The following is a 17,007-nucleotide window of genomic DNA, read 5'->3' as shown; positions in this document are numbered from 1 at the left end:
ACTTTTAGCATGGGTGGTCAGAGATGAAAGTCGGTGGCGTTTCCTGGTTTAATATTACTAAATATCACCAGTTGGGCAGCTCACCATGATTTAAAGCAGGCCAAAGCCTCTTTGGCCTGCTTAAATTGCTCTGAATAATCAGGCCCATTTTTCTTTACACTTACAAGGTGTTTCCTCTGATGGGAAGGCTGAAGGTTCTGGACACCTTCTCCTTGTAATATGGATCCCTGATAGAGAAGCCTGGACCATCTTCTTTAATCTCCATGAGTGAAGCCAGCGACTTGGTGATGTTCTTGGTGGAAGCACCCAGAGTTGGTCCCAAAAACTCTGCAGACACTGCCTTCATTTGACCAGACAGTCGGGGCTCTCCCTAGTAAGAAAGAGTGTAGTGAAAGTCTGCCAGATACTAGGGTACCAGGGGTGATGTTATGGCCACAATAGAAGGGACAATGGCATGTGACCCTCTATTTTACTTGAAGGGAAGCAGAGAAGGTGAGGGGTATGGCAAGAAGCAAGTTCAAATTCATCTGTCCTGCTGACTCTCTGACCCTGAGTAAAGCCACTCTGTCTTGTGGCTAAAAAGGAAGAGTAGCCTAATGGTTACAGAGTGAGCTGAGAACCAGGGATCAAATCCAACTACCACTCCTTATGATTTTGAGTCACTTAACCCTCTGAAACAGTGGCATAGCGAGGGTAGAGGGCGGCCAAGGCAGAGGCCACCGTGTGCGCAGTCTCTCGCCAGCTGCCAAAAACGGGACCTTCTGACATCCCCCGACACCAAGCACCCCCCCCCCCCGGCCTTCCAATCACCCTTCTCCCTCTCACAAAATCCTAGTGGGCTGGGAAGGTGTTCAGATCGGACCCCCCCCCCCCCCCCGAGATCCCTCTGCCCACGACTCCGCTCCCGTACCTTTCATCGAAAATCAGGCAGGAGGGATGCCCACTCTTCTCCTGCATTAAAGGGCTTTCTCTTCAAATTGGCAGCCCTTCCTCCTCCCTGTACATCCTGGATGCACTGGAGGGGGCCTAAGTTCCCACTTGGCTTAGGCACCTTAGGCTCCTCCAAGCGCATCACCGGCATATACTGGGGGGGCCTAAGGTCCTGATTGGCTCCCTAGGGGAGTGGCCTTAGGCGCCTGAGCCAATCAGGAACTTAGGCCCCTTCCAGTGCATCCAGGATGTACAGGGAGGAGGAAGGGCTGCTATTTTGAAGAGGTGGCCCCTCAAGGCAGGAGGGAATGGGCATCCCTCCTGCCTGATTTTCGATGAACGGTATTGGGAGGGCGGTGTCAAGGGTGAAGGGTTCTCGAGCTGGGGGGGTCTGATCAAAACCCCCCAGTCCACTACACTAGGATTTTGTGGGAGGGGTTGGGGAGAGTGGAATGCAGGGAGGGGGGCACTTGGTGTTTGGGGTGTCGGAAGGGAAGGCGAGCGCACAGCAAGGGGTCGGAGTGGACGAGAGGTGCCAACGCCCCCCACTAAGACAGCGCCTGGGGACTGAATTCCTCGCCGAGGCTCGGCCATGCTTGTCTGTCTCTTACGGCAAACGGAATATTAAGAGAATACTTCTCTTGTCTTAAATCAACTCCGTAACACTTACCTTACACTTAAAGTCATCCTGGCTGGCTGATCCCTTCATGGCAAAGGACTGTGAAAAGCTGAGACAGAACAATTCGTTACTAGTGGCTTTTCACCAGGGCAACAACTAAGCACAGCAAACAGGAATCATAATGATCACAAGATTTCTCACTGGTAGCCCATGGCATAGGGTATAAATAAAGACAAGTACAAAAGATGCACAAGACAGACATACAAGAGAGGAAAGAGGGAAAAAAACTACAATAATCAAACAACAGTTTGAACTTCGGAGTGAAATCAAATTTTCCTGTTTTCAAGCAAAAGAGGAGAAAATCCTTTCTTTTCCCCCCCCCCCCTTTTCTCAGCATAATTATCCACAAGTTTGTTGTTGATTAAAAAAAAAAAAAAAAAACAACAAAAAAGTAAAACTACTGACATGCTTGATTTCATTTCAGGGGTTCCCAGCTTAGGTTTGGTAGACTGCCAAATCACTGAGTAACTTACCTGCCTTCCGATGCCATGCTAAATTCCGACACCTCTTCGTCCGTACTGCAGTAACCATTTTCTGAAGCAAGACAAAGAAATCAGAAGATACAAACCAAAATGCTCGGGGAGACAAAATAAAAACAAGCCAGGAAACACAAATTATATTCAAGAGCGCCAGGACGCCGTCAGCCTTTGGGCCTACTGAATATCGTCACTGAGAGGGGAGCAGTCCTCTAAAAAAAGTTGTAACTTTCCCCTCCTTTCCTCCCAATTCAAGTTTGTCTTATCTTCAAAAATTTTGTCATTTGGTTTGTCTTTTTTTGTAATTTTACTTCTTTTTATAATTTTGTACATCGCTTAGCAAACCGAATAAGCGATTCATCAAATACTAATAAACTTGAACTTGAACCTTGAACCTGAAGTCTGAAGACATTCTGACACAGAAGAAAAGCAACAAGACCAAAATGCTTGCTGTCATATTGATTCAGCAGGGAACTGACAGTGATCTGGGCCCGCAGGCAATAAGGTTCATGGGTCACTAGCCAACCACTATAGGGTTGCCAGATTTTCTCTATGAAAAAAGAGGACATCTGGTACCGCCCCGTTCTGTCCCCTGCCTCGCCCCGTTCCATCTCCCACCCCACCTCCACACGAACTTCTGCCCACGAGTGGATGTCGGTGCGATCACATCACGCAAATGTGTGCATGACATCATCACCACAATGTCCGCGCATGTTACAGATGCGGCCCTAGGGTCGTGGACTTCCAAAACTTGGACAAACTGCTGGGTTCTGGAAATTCCTCCGGGAACCCGAACAGTCCTCTAAAAAGAAGACATGTCTGGATTTTTCCCCCACGTCTGGTAACCCCTATATTACTGGTTAGTGGCGAGTGGGTCCCTTATTGCTGTAGGCCCTTGGGGGTCAATTCACCCCCTGTATTGCTTCCAAGAAAAATAAGATATTTTGATGGTTGGGATGCTTTGTTGATCCAACAAAGAGAAATTATACATTTTTATGAATCTGATGGGTCCTCATTAGGGATGTTCATTTGTGCTTAATTCCATTTTCCATGACACCTGGGGTTTTTCCCCCCCCCCCCCATGTTGTTAATACTATATACTAATAATATGAAATCAAAAAAAGCAAAACAAAAAGTGTATATGCCTCTGAAAACTAAATAAAATAAACCTTTTCATCTGCACGCCCCTCTTTTCAAAAGGAACAAAATGGTAGATTTCTGGTCTGTTTTTAATCTCAGCAGTACATGCATAATTTTGGAGGTTATGGAATTTTTTGAGCATTTCAACCTCATATCTTTCCAACCATGCCAGCCACTTCTCCCGCAAAATTAATCGTGATACAAGATGGAGCAAATGCAGCAGAGCTACGCCAAGTTGCACAGAGGGAGGAATGAGATGCAAAAGGCTAGGACAGGGGTAGGCAATTCCAGTCCTCGAGAGCCAGAGCCAGGTCAGGTTTTCAGGATATCCACAATAAATATGCATGCGATAGATTTGCATCTCAAGGAGGCAGTGCATGCAAATCCATCTTATACATATTCATTGTGGATACCCTGAAAACCCGACCTGGCTCCGGCTCTCAAGGACTGGAATTGCCTACCCCTGGGCTAGGATAATAAGAATGGAATGTTAGGGTGGACTTATTGTATAAATGTTGACATCACCAGGACTGAAGCTAAAGCCCAACCCTAGGTACAAGAAAACAGGCACTAAATCTCTTGGTGTGAAGAGATTCCAGGGTCTGTCCAACTCAGTACCCCAGCACCTTGATTCAACGTTGAAGGTCTCATGCCCTCAAGGGTTCAGGCTGAGCATGCCTCCAAGTCATTTCTCTAAATCTTACTGCTCAGTATACCTTGCTGCACGTTATGAATGAGGGCCTGCAGCTCAGGGTTGGATTCAGCTTTCTCCCGTAAAGCATCCAGGATTATATGATTGTGGGAGGAGCCAGTCATATCTGTCTGCCTCAGACGACCTTCCAGTAGGCGTATTTGGGCATCTTTCTGGGCCACCTGTAATCCCTAAATGAACAAAACCATGGTTATTCTTCAGTTTTGGTATCAGAAGAAAACGTGCAGTCATAGTACCAGGAAACAGAAAAATATGGCACACTTCTAAAGCACTAATATTAAGTCAATTCTATAACAGTTTGCCTTATTTCGGTTTCTAGCCTGTCCTCCCCAAAGCTAACGGGTTGCATAGGGACATTCACAATGCAGACATTTCACAAAAGCTAAGGACATGACTGGTCATAAGGTAGTGGGTACAAAGGGGGAAAAAATGTTGACATTTCACAGAGACTAAGGTCAAGATTGGTCATTAAATAAAGGGGCATATAGGGGGGTTAAAGAAAAGGAGGAGGCAGTCTGTCAGAGTCTGTTTAGCTGAAAAGGAGGGTCTTAACTGCTCTTCTGAATGTCCATCAGTGAGTTCTGAGATCTTATAGAAACATAGAAACATAGAAGATGACGGCAGATAAGGGCCATAGCCCATCAGGTCTGCCCACTCTACTGACCTACCCCCAAGTCTACTATCCTAGGGATCCCACTCCTAGTGACAGGTTCCCTTGGCTTAACCCTCTAAGGGATCCCACACGAGCATCCCATTTGCTCTTAAATTCTTGCACGCTGTTTGCCTCGATCACCTGTACCGGGAGCTCATTCCAAGGATCAAACACTCTCTCGGTGAAGAAATATTTCCTGGTGTCGCCATGAAATTTCCCGCCCCTGAGTTTGAGCGGATGCCCTCTTGTGGCTGAGGGTCCTTTGAGGAAAGAGAATCTCTTCTTCCATCTCGATACGGCCGGTAATATACTTAAACGTCTCGATCATGTCTCCTCTCTGGTAGGCACCCAAAGGGCATCTGACTGCTGCATATTCTATTAAAAAAAATCATGCGCCTTCATTCCTTTGTAGAATACTAGCTTAACAGGGTACATAAGAACAGCCTTACTGGGTCAGACCAATGGTCCATCAAGCCCAGTAGCCCGTTCTCACGGTGGCCAATCCAGGTCACTAGTACCTGGCTAAAACCCAAGGAGTAGCAACATTCCAGCATCTCAAAGAATAGCCAAATTCTGGAACCCCAATGAGAGCAACATTCCAGAGCTGAGATTGTGATGTCATAATGTCTCATTCCACACTGCCTCAGAGCCAACCTCATCAGTGATGTTACAATGGCTTAACTGTCCTATACTTGGCTCACGTAAGAACATAAGAATAGCCATACTGGGTCAGACCAATGGTCCATCTAGCCCAGTATCCAGTTTCCAACAGGGGCCAATCCAGGTCACAAGTGCCCGGCAGAATCCCAAATAGTAGTAGCATTCCAGAGCCCAAAGCAAGATTCCATATAGAATACCTAAGTAGCAGCATTCCATGCTACTGGTCCCAGGGCAAACAGTGGCTTCTCCCATGTTTATCTCAACAGCAGACTATCGACTTTTCCTCCACAACTTGTGCAAACCTTTTTTAAACCCAGTTATGCTAACCATATTTAGCAGAGTGTCTCCTAAGCTTCGGGTTCTGCTTACCTTGTCAATTGATGCCTTGAGAAAATTGTCCAGCAGGTGGCGAGCCTCAGCAAGGGAACAGGAACTGATGACAACTGAGGTGTCCGTGGAATCCCATTCATCCTGGGAATGGAAGACATGCCAAGATTAAAATGAGTCAAGATAGGGTTACCAGATTTTTCCACAGAGAAACCTGTTCTGCCCCCAGTCTCACCTTGTTCCACCTCCAGCCCCACCCCCACAAAGCTTCATCTTTCTTTTCCAACCTCCGGGCCGCATCTGGAGGGCCTCTGAGCATGCCTGGATGCATGTGACATCATCCGCACATGCTCAGAGGCTCTCCAGATGCGGCCGGGAGGTCGGGGCTTTCCAAAACCCAGACAAACTACCAGGTTTTGGAAAGTCCATTCAAGCACCCAGACAGTCCTCTAAAAAGAGGACATGTCCTGGATATTTAAGTCAAGAGGATAAATTGCAGCTCTGTGTGAAAAGCAGATATGGAGGAAAGTCTGGAAAATAGCAAACAATTTCAACTGATTTCTTCTGAGGTCATCTAATGCCAATACAGCTTTCATGCTCCAAACTTCGATGTTCTTGGGGGATAGCACTGCATAGGGTTACAAGACATTTGGGGAAAACCCAGATATGTCCTCTTTTTAGAGGGCTGTTCGGGCTCCCGGACAGACTTTCCAAAACCCAGCATTTGTCCAGGGTTTGGAAAGCCCCGACAAGCTTTGACCACATCTGGAGGGCATCTGAGCATGCGCGGGAATGATGTCACACACATCCACGTATGCTCCATGCCCTCCAGACGCGGTCGGAGCTTGTCGGGGAAAATGAGGAGGGGGGGAAGGGGGGAACAGAGGCTACTATTCTGGAAATTTACAAGTGCAAAGAGTGCGCAGTTATAGAATAAGGGGGTTAGAGTTTTCCATAGTTGGACACAGCACTACAATCTGCATGGTGGTGACCTGGAGGTCCTCTCCCCCACCCCCCTGCCAGGCACTGACCTTGGTCTCCTCAATCTGCATGATGGTCCCCTGACAGTCTGAAAGGCTGTCGTTGATGTAGTCAATATTAGCAGTGAGCGCCTCGGTCTCTTCATTGAGCTCCTGGAGGCCTCGCTCATCCTCCGAGGCCTCTGTCCGTAACTTCTCCTTCCTTAGCAGTAGGGCTTCCTGTAGAAGAGACAACTCTTCCCGCTTCTACAAGGTCAAAACAGAGACATCAATCAGTTACTCTGATAGGGATGCATATTCGTTTGAAATGATGATATAACAAATTTTTCCTGAAAATATAAATATAGTATAATAAGAGATTACTAGAGATGAAATAAGTAAATAAAGAATTTATAGATTAATAAATTAAATTTTTGTGTGTGATGGGTCCTCAGTTTTCCTTTGAAATGGCATGGAAAACTTCATTGTTTTTAACTTGAAACAGGATACAAAGACACAAAATTTTAGCCCCCTGATATTCAAAGCAATTTATATGGCCCAGAGAGGCTCCCGGACAGGAAAGGGATGGGGATTTGATATACTACTTAGACAAGTTGTATTAAACAGTTTACAAGCATTTTCCTATGCCAGGTGTTGATGTAGTGGTTAGAGTGGCTTATGGGCCTGGGTCCTCCTCTCTATAATTCACTAGCCCACCCCCCAGACTACTTAAGCCACCTCTGTGCAGCTCTACTAGGCTTTCCTATGCCAGGTGTTGATGTTCCAGAAGCAGGCATGTACATTTATTCTGAACTTTGTGAGGGTGTGATGAGATCAGTGAACACGGGGGGGGGGGGGAAGAGGTGTCTTTACATTGTCCTTGCAGTGGTTGTCTGGTCACTTTCGATACCTTTTGAGCACTTATACTTGTCTTTACATTGTCTAAGTCAAAACATATAAGTTCATAGAAACATAGAACATGACGGCAGAAAAGGGCCACGGCCCATCTAGTCTGCCCACACTAATGGCCCACCCCCTAACTACTTCCATGAAGAGATCCCACATGCCAATCCCATCTTTTCTTAAAATCTGGCACGCTGCTGGCCTCAATTACCTGTTGTGGAAGATTATTCCAGCGATCAACCACCCTTTCGGTGGTTCGGTGGTAGTCTGATCAAACCTTCGATTATCTCTGCAGGATGACTAAGTCTAGGTCGGCCAACACCCCGCCCATTTCCTGCCCTAACCACTCCTCCAAAAACACCCCTTTCAGCTCTGGGTGCACAGTGGCATTCAGAGGCCTAAAACATCCCTGGATACGTCTAAAAAAATCATTTTGATTATCAGCACTTGGCAACCTGCCTTTTAGATCAGCGTTCTTCAACCTTTTTACACCTATGGACCGGCAGAAATAAAAGAATTATTTTGTGCAACACCTGCTACATTGATTGTGACCTTGGCTATTACGATGGATAAGAATTGGCTTCTGAGACTATTCTTTAAAAATAAAGAGAAAAAGTTTCTTGATTTAAAAATACAGATGTCCCCAGACTTGGCAAGAGATACACAAAGACGTAGAAAGGAGTTTCTATTATTAAAACCTGGTGTTTTGGCTCTAGGGGGAACTTTTTATCTTCGTCATCCCTGCAAGTGTATAGTTCATTACAATTCTCAGAAATATGTTTTCTTTGAGCCCAACCAGTTAACGGCCTTCCTCTCCTTGTCCCGCCTGGAGAAGGGGTAAGAATGAGGGCTTCAATAAATTAGACGCCTGAATATCAGTATACCATGTACAGTTTATCTTTAATGAATAGGTTTCTTTTAGTTCTGTTTAATATACATCATGGATCATAATTGTGGACTTGAGAGATTATACAAAAAATTTTTTTTTCTATGTAAATTTATGAGGTCTATTTCTTTGCTCATTTGATGTAATCACTTTCTGTACAAGATTTATCTTGAATTGTAAATTGTAAATTTATAAATAAATAATAAAAAAAAAAAAAAAAAAGAATTATTTTGTGGACCGGCATCGGTCCGCACACTGGCAGTTGAAGAACACTGGGCTAAGTCGTGGGCCAGACCCTGCCCATCTCTACCCAGTCTCCACCCCAGAACCTGCCCTCATAGTCCTAATTGTAACACTATTTTTTCCATTCATTTTTCATATATACACACAATATAATGTTATTAACAACGCATCGATCACACCACAGACCGGTAATTGAAGAACACAGTTTTGGGCCTGATGCACATGCCGGTCCTGTGGACTGGCACCGGTCCATGGACCGGTGATTGAAGAACACTGTTTTAGATCGTCCAAGTGCCAACTTGGGCGGGTTTTTAGACATATTTCAGTTTCAATTATGAGCCCCTTATAATCTCATTCAGAAAAATTTATCATATAGGTAAGCCTTTTAACAATTTTCTAAAAGCTTGATAAAAGTTAGAATTTGTTATCAAATTTTGCAAAAGCTCTTATCCCCCGATCGAACCTGATAGGATAAAATTCTATTAAAAAAATGTTTGTATTTACAGCCTTTTACAGTAGGGAATGCAAATAGTCTAAAAATGTTTTTTTACCTTTATTAACCGCTCCATATCAGCCTCCAAGTTGACAATGGTCATTCTCTGCATCACAATGTCCATAATGCGTCGCTCTAAGGACTGCCACTTCAGACGGGCTGCCTTACTGAACGTCTCATCCATACCCTTCCTTGGGAACTTCTTCCTGGCATGAAGAAAGCATGACGCTAAAGCTGGGATGTTAAAACCCTAGGTTACAATTCACTGGTCCAAGAATCTTTTTTTTTTCTCATGCACCCAAAAGGCCAAAGACACCCATTCTCACCCTGGAGCTGGTCAGCCAATATTTAATACATCACAGCATCCAGAACAAGGGGGAGGGAGGCAGAAGGGAGGGAGGAGACTTGATATGAATAGGGACAGCTGTTTGCAACAGCATAGGATATCCCATGTTATTGCATGTCATTCAATGAAAATGGGCAGAAAACCCACTTCTTGGGGGCAACTCTTTAAAGTGGTGCCTGGAGGAAGACATCATCAAATTCCGTTTAACGACACTGCCCCAGGTATATTAGATAGATTATGAGCACGCCGGGACAGATGGAAAAAAAATGCTTGAGTACCTGAATAGATTCATGTAAACCATTCTGAGTTCCCTTGGGAGAACGGTATAGAAAATTGGATAAATAAATAAATGTGCACTAGGTGATAGTCCATAAAAGGTACCACCTAAGTGCCGTGGAGGGGGCATTTTTGATAGGACGTCTAAGTCCAATTTGGATGTTTTGGAAAAAAACATCCAGAAATCCAGTTCAGAAAATGTCCATTTTCAAAACAGCCAGACGTCTTATCTTTTTATTTTTAAAAAGGACCTATGTAGATGTTTTGGTCCTTAGGACATCTATCTTTTCTGGCCATTTTCAAAAATAAAAATGTCCACATCAAAAACGCACAAAAACAAGTTTTGGCAGATGTACTCAACTACCTTGTTTGATCGCAGCAGGGGGAATTCTGATCAGCTGAACCGGTTTTGGGAAGTCCTGCCGGCTCAGGTGATGGGAAGCCTGGTTTTTTCCTGCTCTTTGGGTGGTGGGAGGGGGTCGTGGCTACTAGGGGAGTAAGATGGGGGGGGGGGGTCATGCCTTAAACCCTCCAGTGGTCATCTTGTCAGTTTGGTCACCTTTGGGGCACTTAGACCTGTTTTACATTCGTCTAAGTCCCGGCGTGTAAATTCCGCCTAGAATGTCCTGGGAAAGCTTCGATTATTGCTTCAGGATGTCCAGGTTTAAGTCTGCCCGATGCCTACCCAACGACACGCCCCTTTGAGCCATAGTGATATTCCAGCACTATGAATTAACCTGCTAGAAGTCTCTCTATTAATCAAAGCTGCATTACATCTTATTAAAGCAACGCTCTAAACCAGTGGTTCTCAATCTGCTTCTCAAACTCAACTGGCCTGTCTCACTTTCAGGACAGAAGAAACCACAGACGAAAATCCTCCACGAATAAATCCAATGAAAACCAAAACAGTGATGACGACTGTCGTCTTTTGCATTATCTAGGTCCCAAAGACCAAGAGCCACTTATGGTTAAACCACTTTATTCAATAATCTTATGACTCAACACGAGCCAGGATATCATTTTCTTTAGTCATATTAAGTTTAAGTTTAATAGAGATTTGATTAATCGCTTAATCATAATTCTAAGCGATGTACATAATAATAAAATTACAAAGTATGGGGAACAATACAATAGATAACAAAAACAAGGTCCGACAGGACTATTGACAAACTTAACAGAACTGAGAACATAAGGGAGGGAAGGGATAAGAACTACAAATTATTTAAAAGTTAAAGGGACATATAAGGGAGATACATAAGGAAAGGGAAGTTAAAAAATTACTTCAATAAAATTGGGCAGAAAAAGTAAAATTAGTTGGAAAACTAAATGGCTAATTTTCAAAGGCGTCTTTAAAAAGAAAGCTCTTTAGTTTACTTTTGAATTTTTCCAAATTGTGTTCTTCCCTCAAGTAAATGGGAAGTGAGTTCCAAGTTTGGGGGGCTGTAACAGAAAAAATCAATTGCCGGCTAGTATTAATAATTCTAAGAGAGGGAATCGTCAACAAATGCTGTTCAATAGATCTCAACGTTCTATTGGAAGAATATGGAATTAATAACTTATAAATGAAAGCTGGAGTTTTGTAAAGAAGGGATTTGAATGTGAGCAAACATAGTTTATATGTTATCCGGTGAGTAACCGGAAGCCAGTGCGCTTTCTTGAGAAGGGGTGTTACATGACTCCAGACGCAGGCCTGTTCCAACTGAAAATGGCCCATGTCAAGAGGTTAATAAAGTGATTTAACCACAAGTGGTTCTTGGTCATTTCCATTGCTTTGGTTTTCATTTTCACTTTCAGGATATCCACAGTGAATATGCACGTGATATAACTGCATGTCATCACGTCATTCGTATGCAGACCTCATGCTTATTTATTGTGGATATGATGATAATATAACTGGATGGGCTGTTGATTTGTTAGTATATTTTGAGGAAACACAGCACACCTTGCTAGAGTGGTTTCCTGTCCCGCACCATTACAAGCAGAGAGAGGTAGCTGATATCACTAAGAGAAGCAGGACATCAAATGTTTGCATGCAACAGGGCAAATCCAGGACTAGATGTAGCTAATTGGTTCCCTCCTCCCCGTGTGATCTCCTCTCACCTCGCAGGTCGAGTTCCATTCACCACTGAAGAAGACTCTCCCAGAAAGCTGTTCACCTTTCGATTCCACTGGCGCACAATGCTCGAGACGGTGCGTGAACCAGAGTCTGGCTCCGAGGATGTGGTGCTGGCAGAGAGTTCCGCTCCTGAGTCCAGCAGGAGCGGCTTCGGGCCCACTCTTCCAGCCACCCGGTATGACATGGGCTTGGTGAGGCGTCTCAGAGCCGACACCTAGGCGGGGACAAAGTGAAAGGTTAAAGACAGAGTCATCAAAGTCATCCTGAGGTCATTTTCCAATGATACGTCTTTGTTTACGTAGTTACTCCTGCCTGTGTCGGTTCCGATCTCAAAATGGCGCTGCAAGGGGAAGTCTTGTGAGCAGTGGCGTAGTAAGTGGGATGCCGGGGGGGGGGGGGGGCAGTAAGTCCCGGGAATGGTCTTCCTAAGGGCGCGGCATCACTCCTCCTCCTCTGACCCCTCCCCCTCTCCTCTCCTTGCCTTTGCCTGTACCTTTTTTACTTACCCAGTGCGAGGTCGGTGTCTGCATTGGCACTCTCTTTGAAGTCTCTTCCGGGACCCACGCCTAGGACGTGATGTCAAAGGGCGAGCGGACACCGACGTGGGCATGCGGAGAAGTTAAAAGGGTACGGAGGGGGCACCCCAAGGCACCACTCACCCTTACTAAACCACTGCTCGAGAGACAACTTCTGAAAGTCCCAGCAGCCATTTTGAGGCAGCAGCAGGCGTGAGCGGACGCAAGAGAAGACCACTCCTGCTCCCGCTAGCCACCAACACAGGAGGCTCAGGAGGCTGCTGCTGGGGTTCAGGAGAAGGGCTGTTGCGGGTCATGGTAAGGGGGGAGGGGAAATCACATACCTCCTGGGTCTTTCTCCTCAGAACAATCTCCTGCTGCCGCTTCTGAGACTCCAGTGCACGGATCTGGAACTGTAAAAAAAAAAAAAAAAAATTTAAAAAAGAACTCCCGAGGTAAGGAGGTATGTTAGGAGACAATGATGCAGGTTCATCCATCAGGTCTGTCACATTTGCAGCGTTTCTCGCACTCACATCTTGCCTGCGCTGCTCCTTCTTCAGCTGAGCAATCTCCCTGCTCTTTTTCATCTCCACCATTCGTCTGCGCTGCTGCTCCTCTCTCATTTGCTTCATGAGCGCCACCTGTAGATGGGAAAAGGAATTACAGGCACCACTCTGTCAACACGTCCTCCTTCCCCATTAGATCGGCATTTATTTATTTAAAAACTTACATATCCTACCTAGTCCATACAATTCTAGGTGACTAATACTAAACCTGGTCAGTTTTCAGTACCACATCTTAGGTATACCTCGTAGTTGGAACTATCTAGAGATGTTTCAAATTATTCCTACATACTCCAGCACTATGGGGGTAATTCTACAACTGGGTGGTGCTAGTTAGGCTCCTCGAGACCTATCCTATTATGGAACTAGAGTTCTGTTATAGAATACCAATGCAACTCGGTTTCAACATGCCTGTATTTACACCAGCCAAAGAGTTGGCATGTACGGGCACCTGAATGTGACAGGGACATACAAAAGTTACACTAATCTGTAAGTTATATGCATAAGTGGTAGCCCTGCCTATAGAAACATAGATAAAGGAAGGAAGATAAAGACCATATGTCCCTCTCTACACTCCCTAGTAAATATGCATCATGCAAGACAATTGTGCATTTGCAGAATAGCACACAGGGGAAGTTATCAACATGGGTTACTGTTATAACATATTAATTTACTGTTACTCTAGTAATTAGTCACTATTTCTCATGAATTAGTGATAAAATAACATGTCTTAACAGTAGCCCTTATTGATAACTTCCCCTCTCACTGTGAAGAGATTCCGTCTCCAGTAACCAGAGCTGGTATTGTGATGTCATAATGCCTCATTCCACCAATGCCTATGCGCCAACCTCATCAGTGATGTCACAAATGGCTCGACTGCCCTATACTTAGCTCACTTTTATTACATATTACAGTGGCTTCATTTCTGGGGACACTTTTTTCTCTAATTAAAAGGAGAAGTTATCCACTTGGGCTGCCATTAAGATGTGTTCTTTTACTGTTAATCCCAGTTTTTAGTAACTAGGTCTCATTGAATAAAATAGCATGACTTTGTGGCATTCCCATATTAACAGTAGTCTACGTTGATAACTAGAAGATGGTCCAACGTCTGGCAACGAAAATTCAATGTGAAGAAGTGCAGAGTGATGTATTTGGGGAGTAGAAATCCGAGGGAACCGTATGTACTGGGAGGTGTGAGGCTGATAAGCACTGACGGAGAGAGGGACTTTGGGGTGATTGTGTCTGAGGATCTAAAGGCATCTAAACAGTGTGATAAGGCGGTGACTATAGCCAGAAGGATGCTAGGCTATATAGAAAGAGGAACAACCAGTAGAAGAAGGGAGGTGTTGATGCCACACTTAGTATTGTGTTCAGTTTTGGAGGCCACATTTGGTGAAGGATATAAAAAGACTTGAAGCGGTCCAGAGGAAGGTGACGAAAATGGTAAGGGGTTTTGAACCAAAAGAAGTATGAGAAGAGACTGGAAGACATAAATATGTATACTCTGAAGGAGAGGAGGGACAGGGGAGATATGATAGAGACATTTAAATACTTGAAAGGTATTAATATAGAAACAAATCTTTTTCAGAGAAGAAAAAACGGTAAAACTACAGGGCATAATTTGAGGTTGCAGGGAGAAAGACTCAGGAGCAATGTTAGGAAATTCTTTTTCACGGAGAGGGTGGCAGATGCCTGGAATGCCCTCCCAAGGGAAGTGGTGGAGAGGAAAACGGTGATGGGAATTCAAAAAAAGCTAATTAGAAAACTAAGGATGTAAATTAAAGAACTAAGGCCGGTACTGGACAGACAGAATGTTTCCTCCTTGCTGAAGCTAGTACACCACGATCACACTCCGTGAACATTTCCCCAAATTTTGTCTCGTTTCGCAGACAGACATCTCTCTCTTGCACTATACCCTTCTCTCTGTATCCCTCTCCTTTTCTTCTGCTCTCGCTCGGCCATACCTTGGCTTTCTTCATCTCAGCCACCTCTGCCTGCAGCTTCTTCAGCTCTCGCTCATATCGCGACTGGTTCTTCAGGAGGCGGGCATGCTCCTTCTGCGCCATCTGCAACTTCTGCAGGTCCCGGTTCATTTCCCGCAGCTTCTTCTCATATTCTGCCTTGATCTTGTTGGCCTTCTCCTCCGTGTAACACTCCATGGTGCCTGTGACCACAGAAGAAAAGAGGGGCACAGAAGTCAGCAGATATGACCTGGTAGTAAGACACAATCAAAGCCAGTCCTAAATGTACCCTACTAAGCATATGGATCTTTTTTAAATTATGGAAACTATAAACCCATACACGCAATGTGGTAAAACTAGGACTCAGGAGGCACACAGTGTATGATACACTGGGATAGTACAAGACTGGTCAGTGGGCAGAAAAAGGATGGTTTCCAAATTTATCGAAATAATGGCAATATTCCATCTCTAAGGATAAGCACAGCAGATTGAAGGATGAAAAACTCACAAAACACACATAGCATGAAATACTGAGGATAATGTAGGCAAAGGAGAAAAGCAAACCAGTAAATATAACATATTTTAATAAAATGTCCTTCAACATGCAAAATAACTCACTCAGCTACAGAAGTGCGCGATACAAGGGAGAGGAACCAACATGGCTGTGTTTCAGAAATGTTACCTGCGTCAAGAGTCAATTTAAGTGCAGTATTGCCCAGAATTCAGCAGCGAGTTGTGTAGAATGGTCCACAGCAGACACACTGGCGCATCTAAAATTGTCTGTAAGGACCGCACCACCGCTCTTACACTAGCTCAGTACTGAATTCTGTGCGATGCTACGTTTAGACTGGCTCCCGATGCAGGCAACGTCACTGAAATGTGGCCACACATCTGTAGCTGAGCGAGTTGTTTTGCATGTTGAAGGACATTTTATTCAAATATGTTATATTTACTGGTTTGCTTTTCTCCTTTGCCTACATTATCCTCACTATTTGGTGAGACCTCACCTGGAATACTGTGTGCAATTTTGGAGACCACACTACCAAAAAGACGTGCTTCGAGCTGAGTCGGTCCAGCGAATGGCCACTAGAATGGTCTCCGGACTCAAGAGTCTCCCATACGAGGAAAGACTGGACAAACTGCAGCTCTACACTCTTGAGGAGCGTAGAGAAAGGGCAGACATGATTGAGACGTTTAAGTACATCACAGGTCGTGTCGAGGCGGAAAGCGATATATTCTTCCCCAAGGGACCCTCGGTCACAAGGGGGCACCCGTTCAAACTCAGAGGAGGGAAATTTAATGGTGACACCAGGAAGTATTTCTTTACAGAAATGGTAGTAGATCACTGGAACAAACTTCCGGTGCAAGTGGTCAAGGCCACCAGTGTACTCGACTTTAAAAATAAATGGGACATCCACGTGGGATCCCTACGGGGGTCGAGCTAAGGAACTGGGTCATTAGCACTCAGACTTGATGGGGTGGGACAGAAGAGTGGGCAGACTTGATGGGCTGTAGCCCTTTTCTGCCGTCATCTTTCTATGTTTCTATTTCATGCTTTGTGTGTTTTGTGAGGATTTCATCCTTCGATCTGCTGTGCTTATCCTTAGAGACGGAATATTGCCATTATTTCGATAAATCTGGAAAGCATCCTTGTTCTGCCCTCTGACCAGTCTTGTACTGTCCCAGTGTATCACCCACTGTGTGCCTGCTGAGATTTCAGGGGTGCCGCGACACACTGGCGAGGTGGAGAGCCATCCACGCTGGCTGACCGCCTACAGGACGTGCCTCTCATGGTGAGAGGCACGTCCTGTAGGCAAGTCAGCGGGCACAGATAACTCTCCTCCTCGCCCCGCACCTCCCCTCCTCTCGGATCCCTCCACCGAAGCGGGTCACGGCCAGAGGGGTCTCTGCGCTTGTTCGGACACCGACGCAATGATGTCACACATGCCCGTGATGTCATCGTGTCGACGATCGTACATTTCCAGGTGCCTTCTGGCCGAGGCACTGGATTTAGTGTGCCGCTGGCCGGAAAGTTTGCGAGACCCTGTACTATCCAGAGGGTGCCAGGGCAGTCGTGGCATTATCTCAATAACGCCACGAACAATTAAGTCAGCAGCACTTGTGTGGGTAGCAGGTGCTGCTACCTGGATAAGTGAATTTGAATATTAGG

At 45.1% G+C, this 17,007-nt stretch overlaps 1 protein-coding gene across 3 annotated transcripts in view; it reads right to left on the bottom strand.

Moving 5' to 3' along the window:
- KIF21B (kinesin family member 21B) overlaps positions 1-17,007 on the bottom strand; it is a 113,716-nt gene that overhangs the window by 29,324 nt on the left and 67,385 nt on the right. For all 3 annotated transcript variants that reach the window (XM_033919236.1, XM_033919239.1, XM_033919238.1), the window contains exons 15-25: positions 14,841-15,040; positions 12,847-12,954; positions 12,658-12,726; positions 11,783-12,012; positions 9,119-9,266; positions 6,608-6,802; positions 5,619-5,720; positions 3,942-4,107; positions 2,083-2,143; positions 1,601-1,658; positions 165-370 (exon numbers count right to left, since the gene is read on the bottom strand). In XM_033919236.1, coding sequence (XP_033775127.1) covers positions 165-370; positions 1,601-1,658; positions 2,083-2,143; positions 3,942-4,107; positions 5,619-5,720; positions 6,608-6,802; positions 9,119-9,266; positions 11,783-12,012; positions 12,658-12,726; positions 12,847-12,954; positions 14,841-15,040 — 1,543 coding nt within the window. The remainder of the gene's footprint in view (positions 1-164; positions 371-1,600; positions 1,659-2,082; positions 2,144-3,941; positions 4,108-5,618; positions 5,721-6,607; positions 6,803-9,118; positions 9,267-11,782; positions 12,013-12,657; positions 12,727-12,846; positions 12,955-14,840; positions 15,041-17,007) is intronic.

This window comes from Geotrypetes seraphini, chromosome 13 (assembly GCF_902459505.1).
Source record: "Geotrypetes seraphini chromosome 13, aGeoSer1.1, whole genome shotgun sequence".
NCBI classification, from domain to species: Eukaryota; Metazoa; Chordata; class Amphibia; order Gymnophiona; family Dermophiidae; genus Geotrypetes; species Geotrypetes seraphini.
This window is presented reverse-complemented; position numbering and strand designations above follow the sequence as displayed.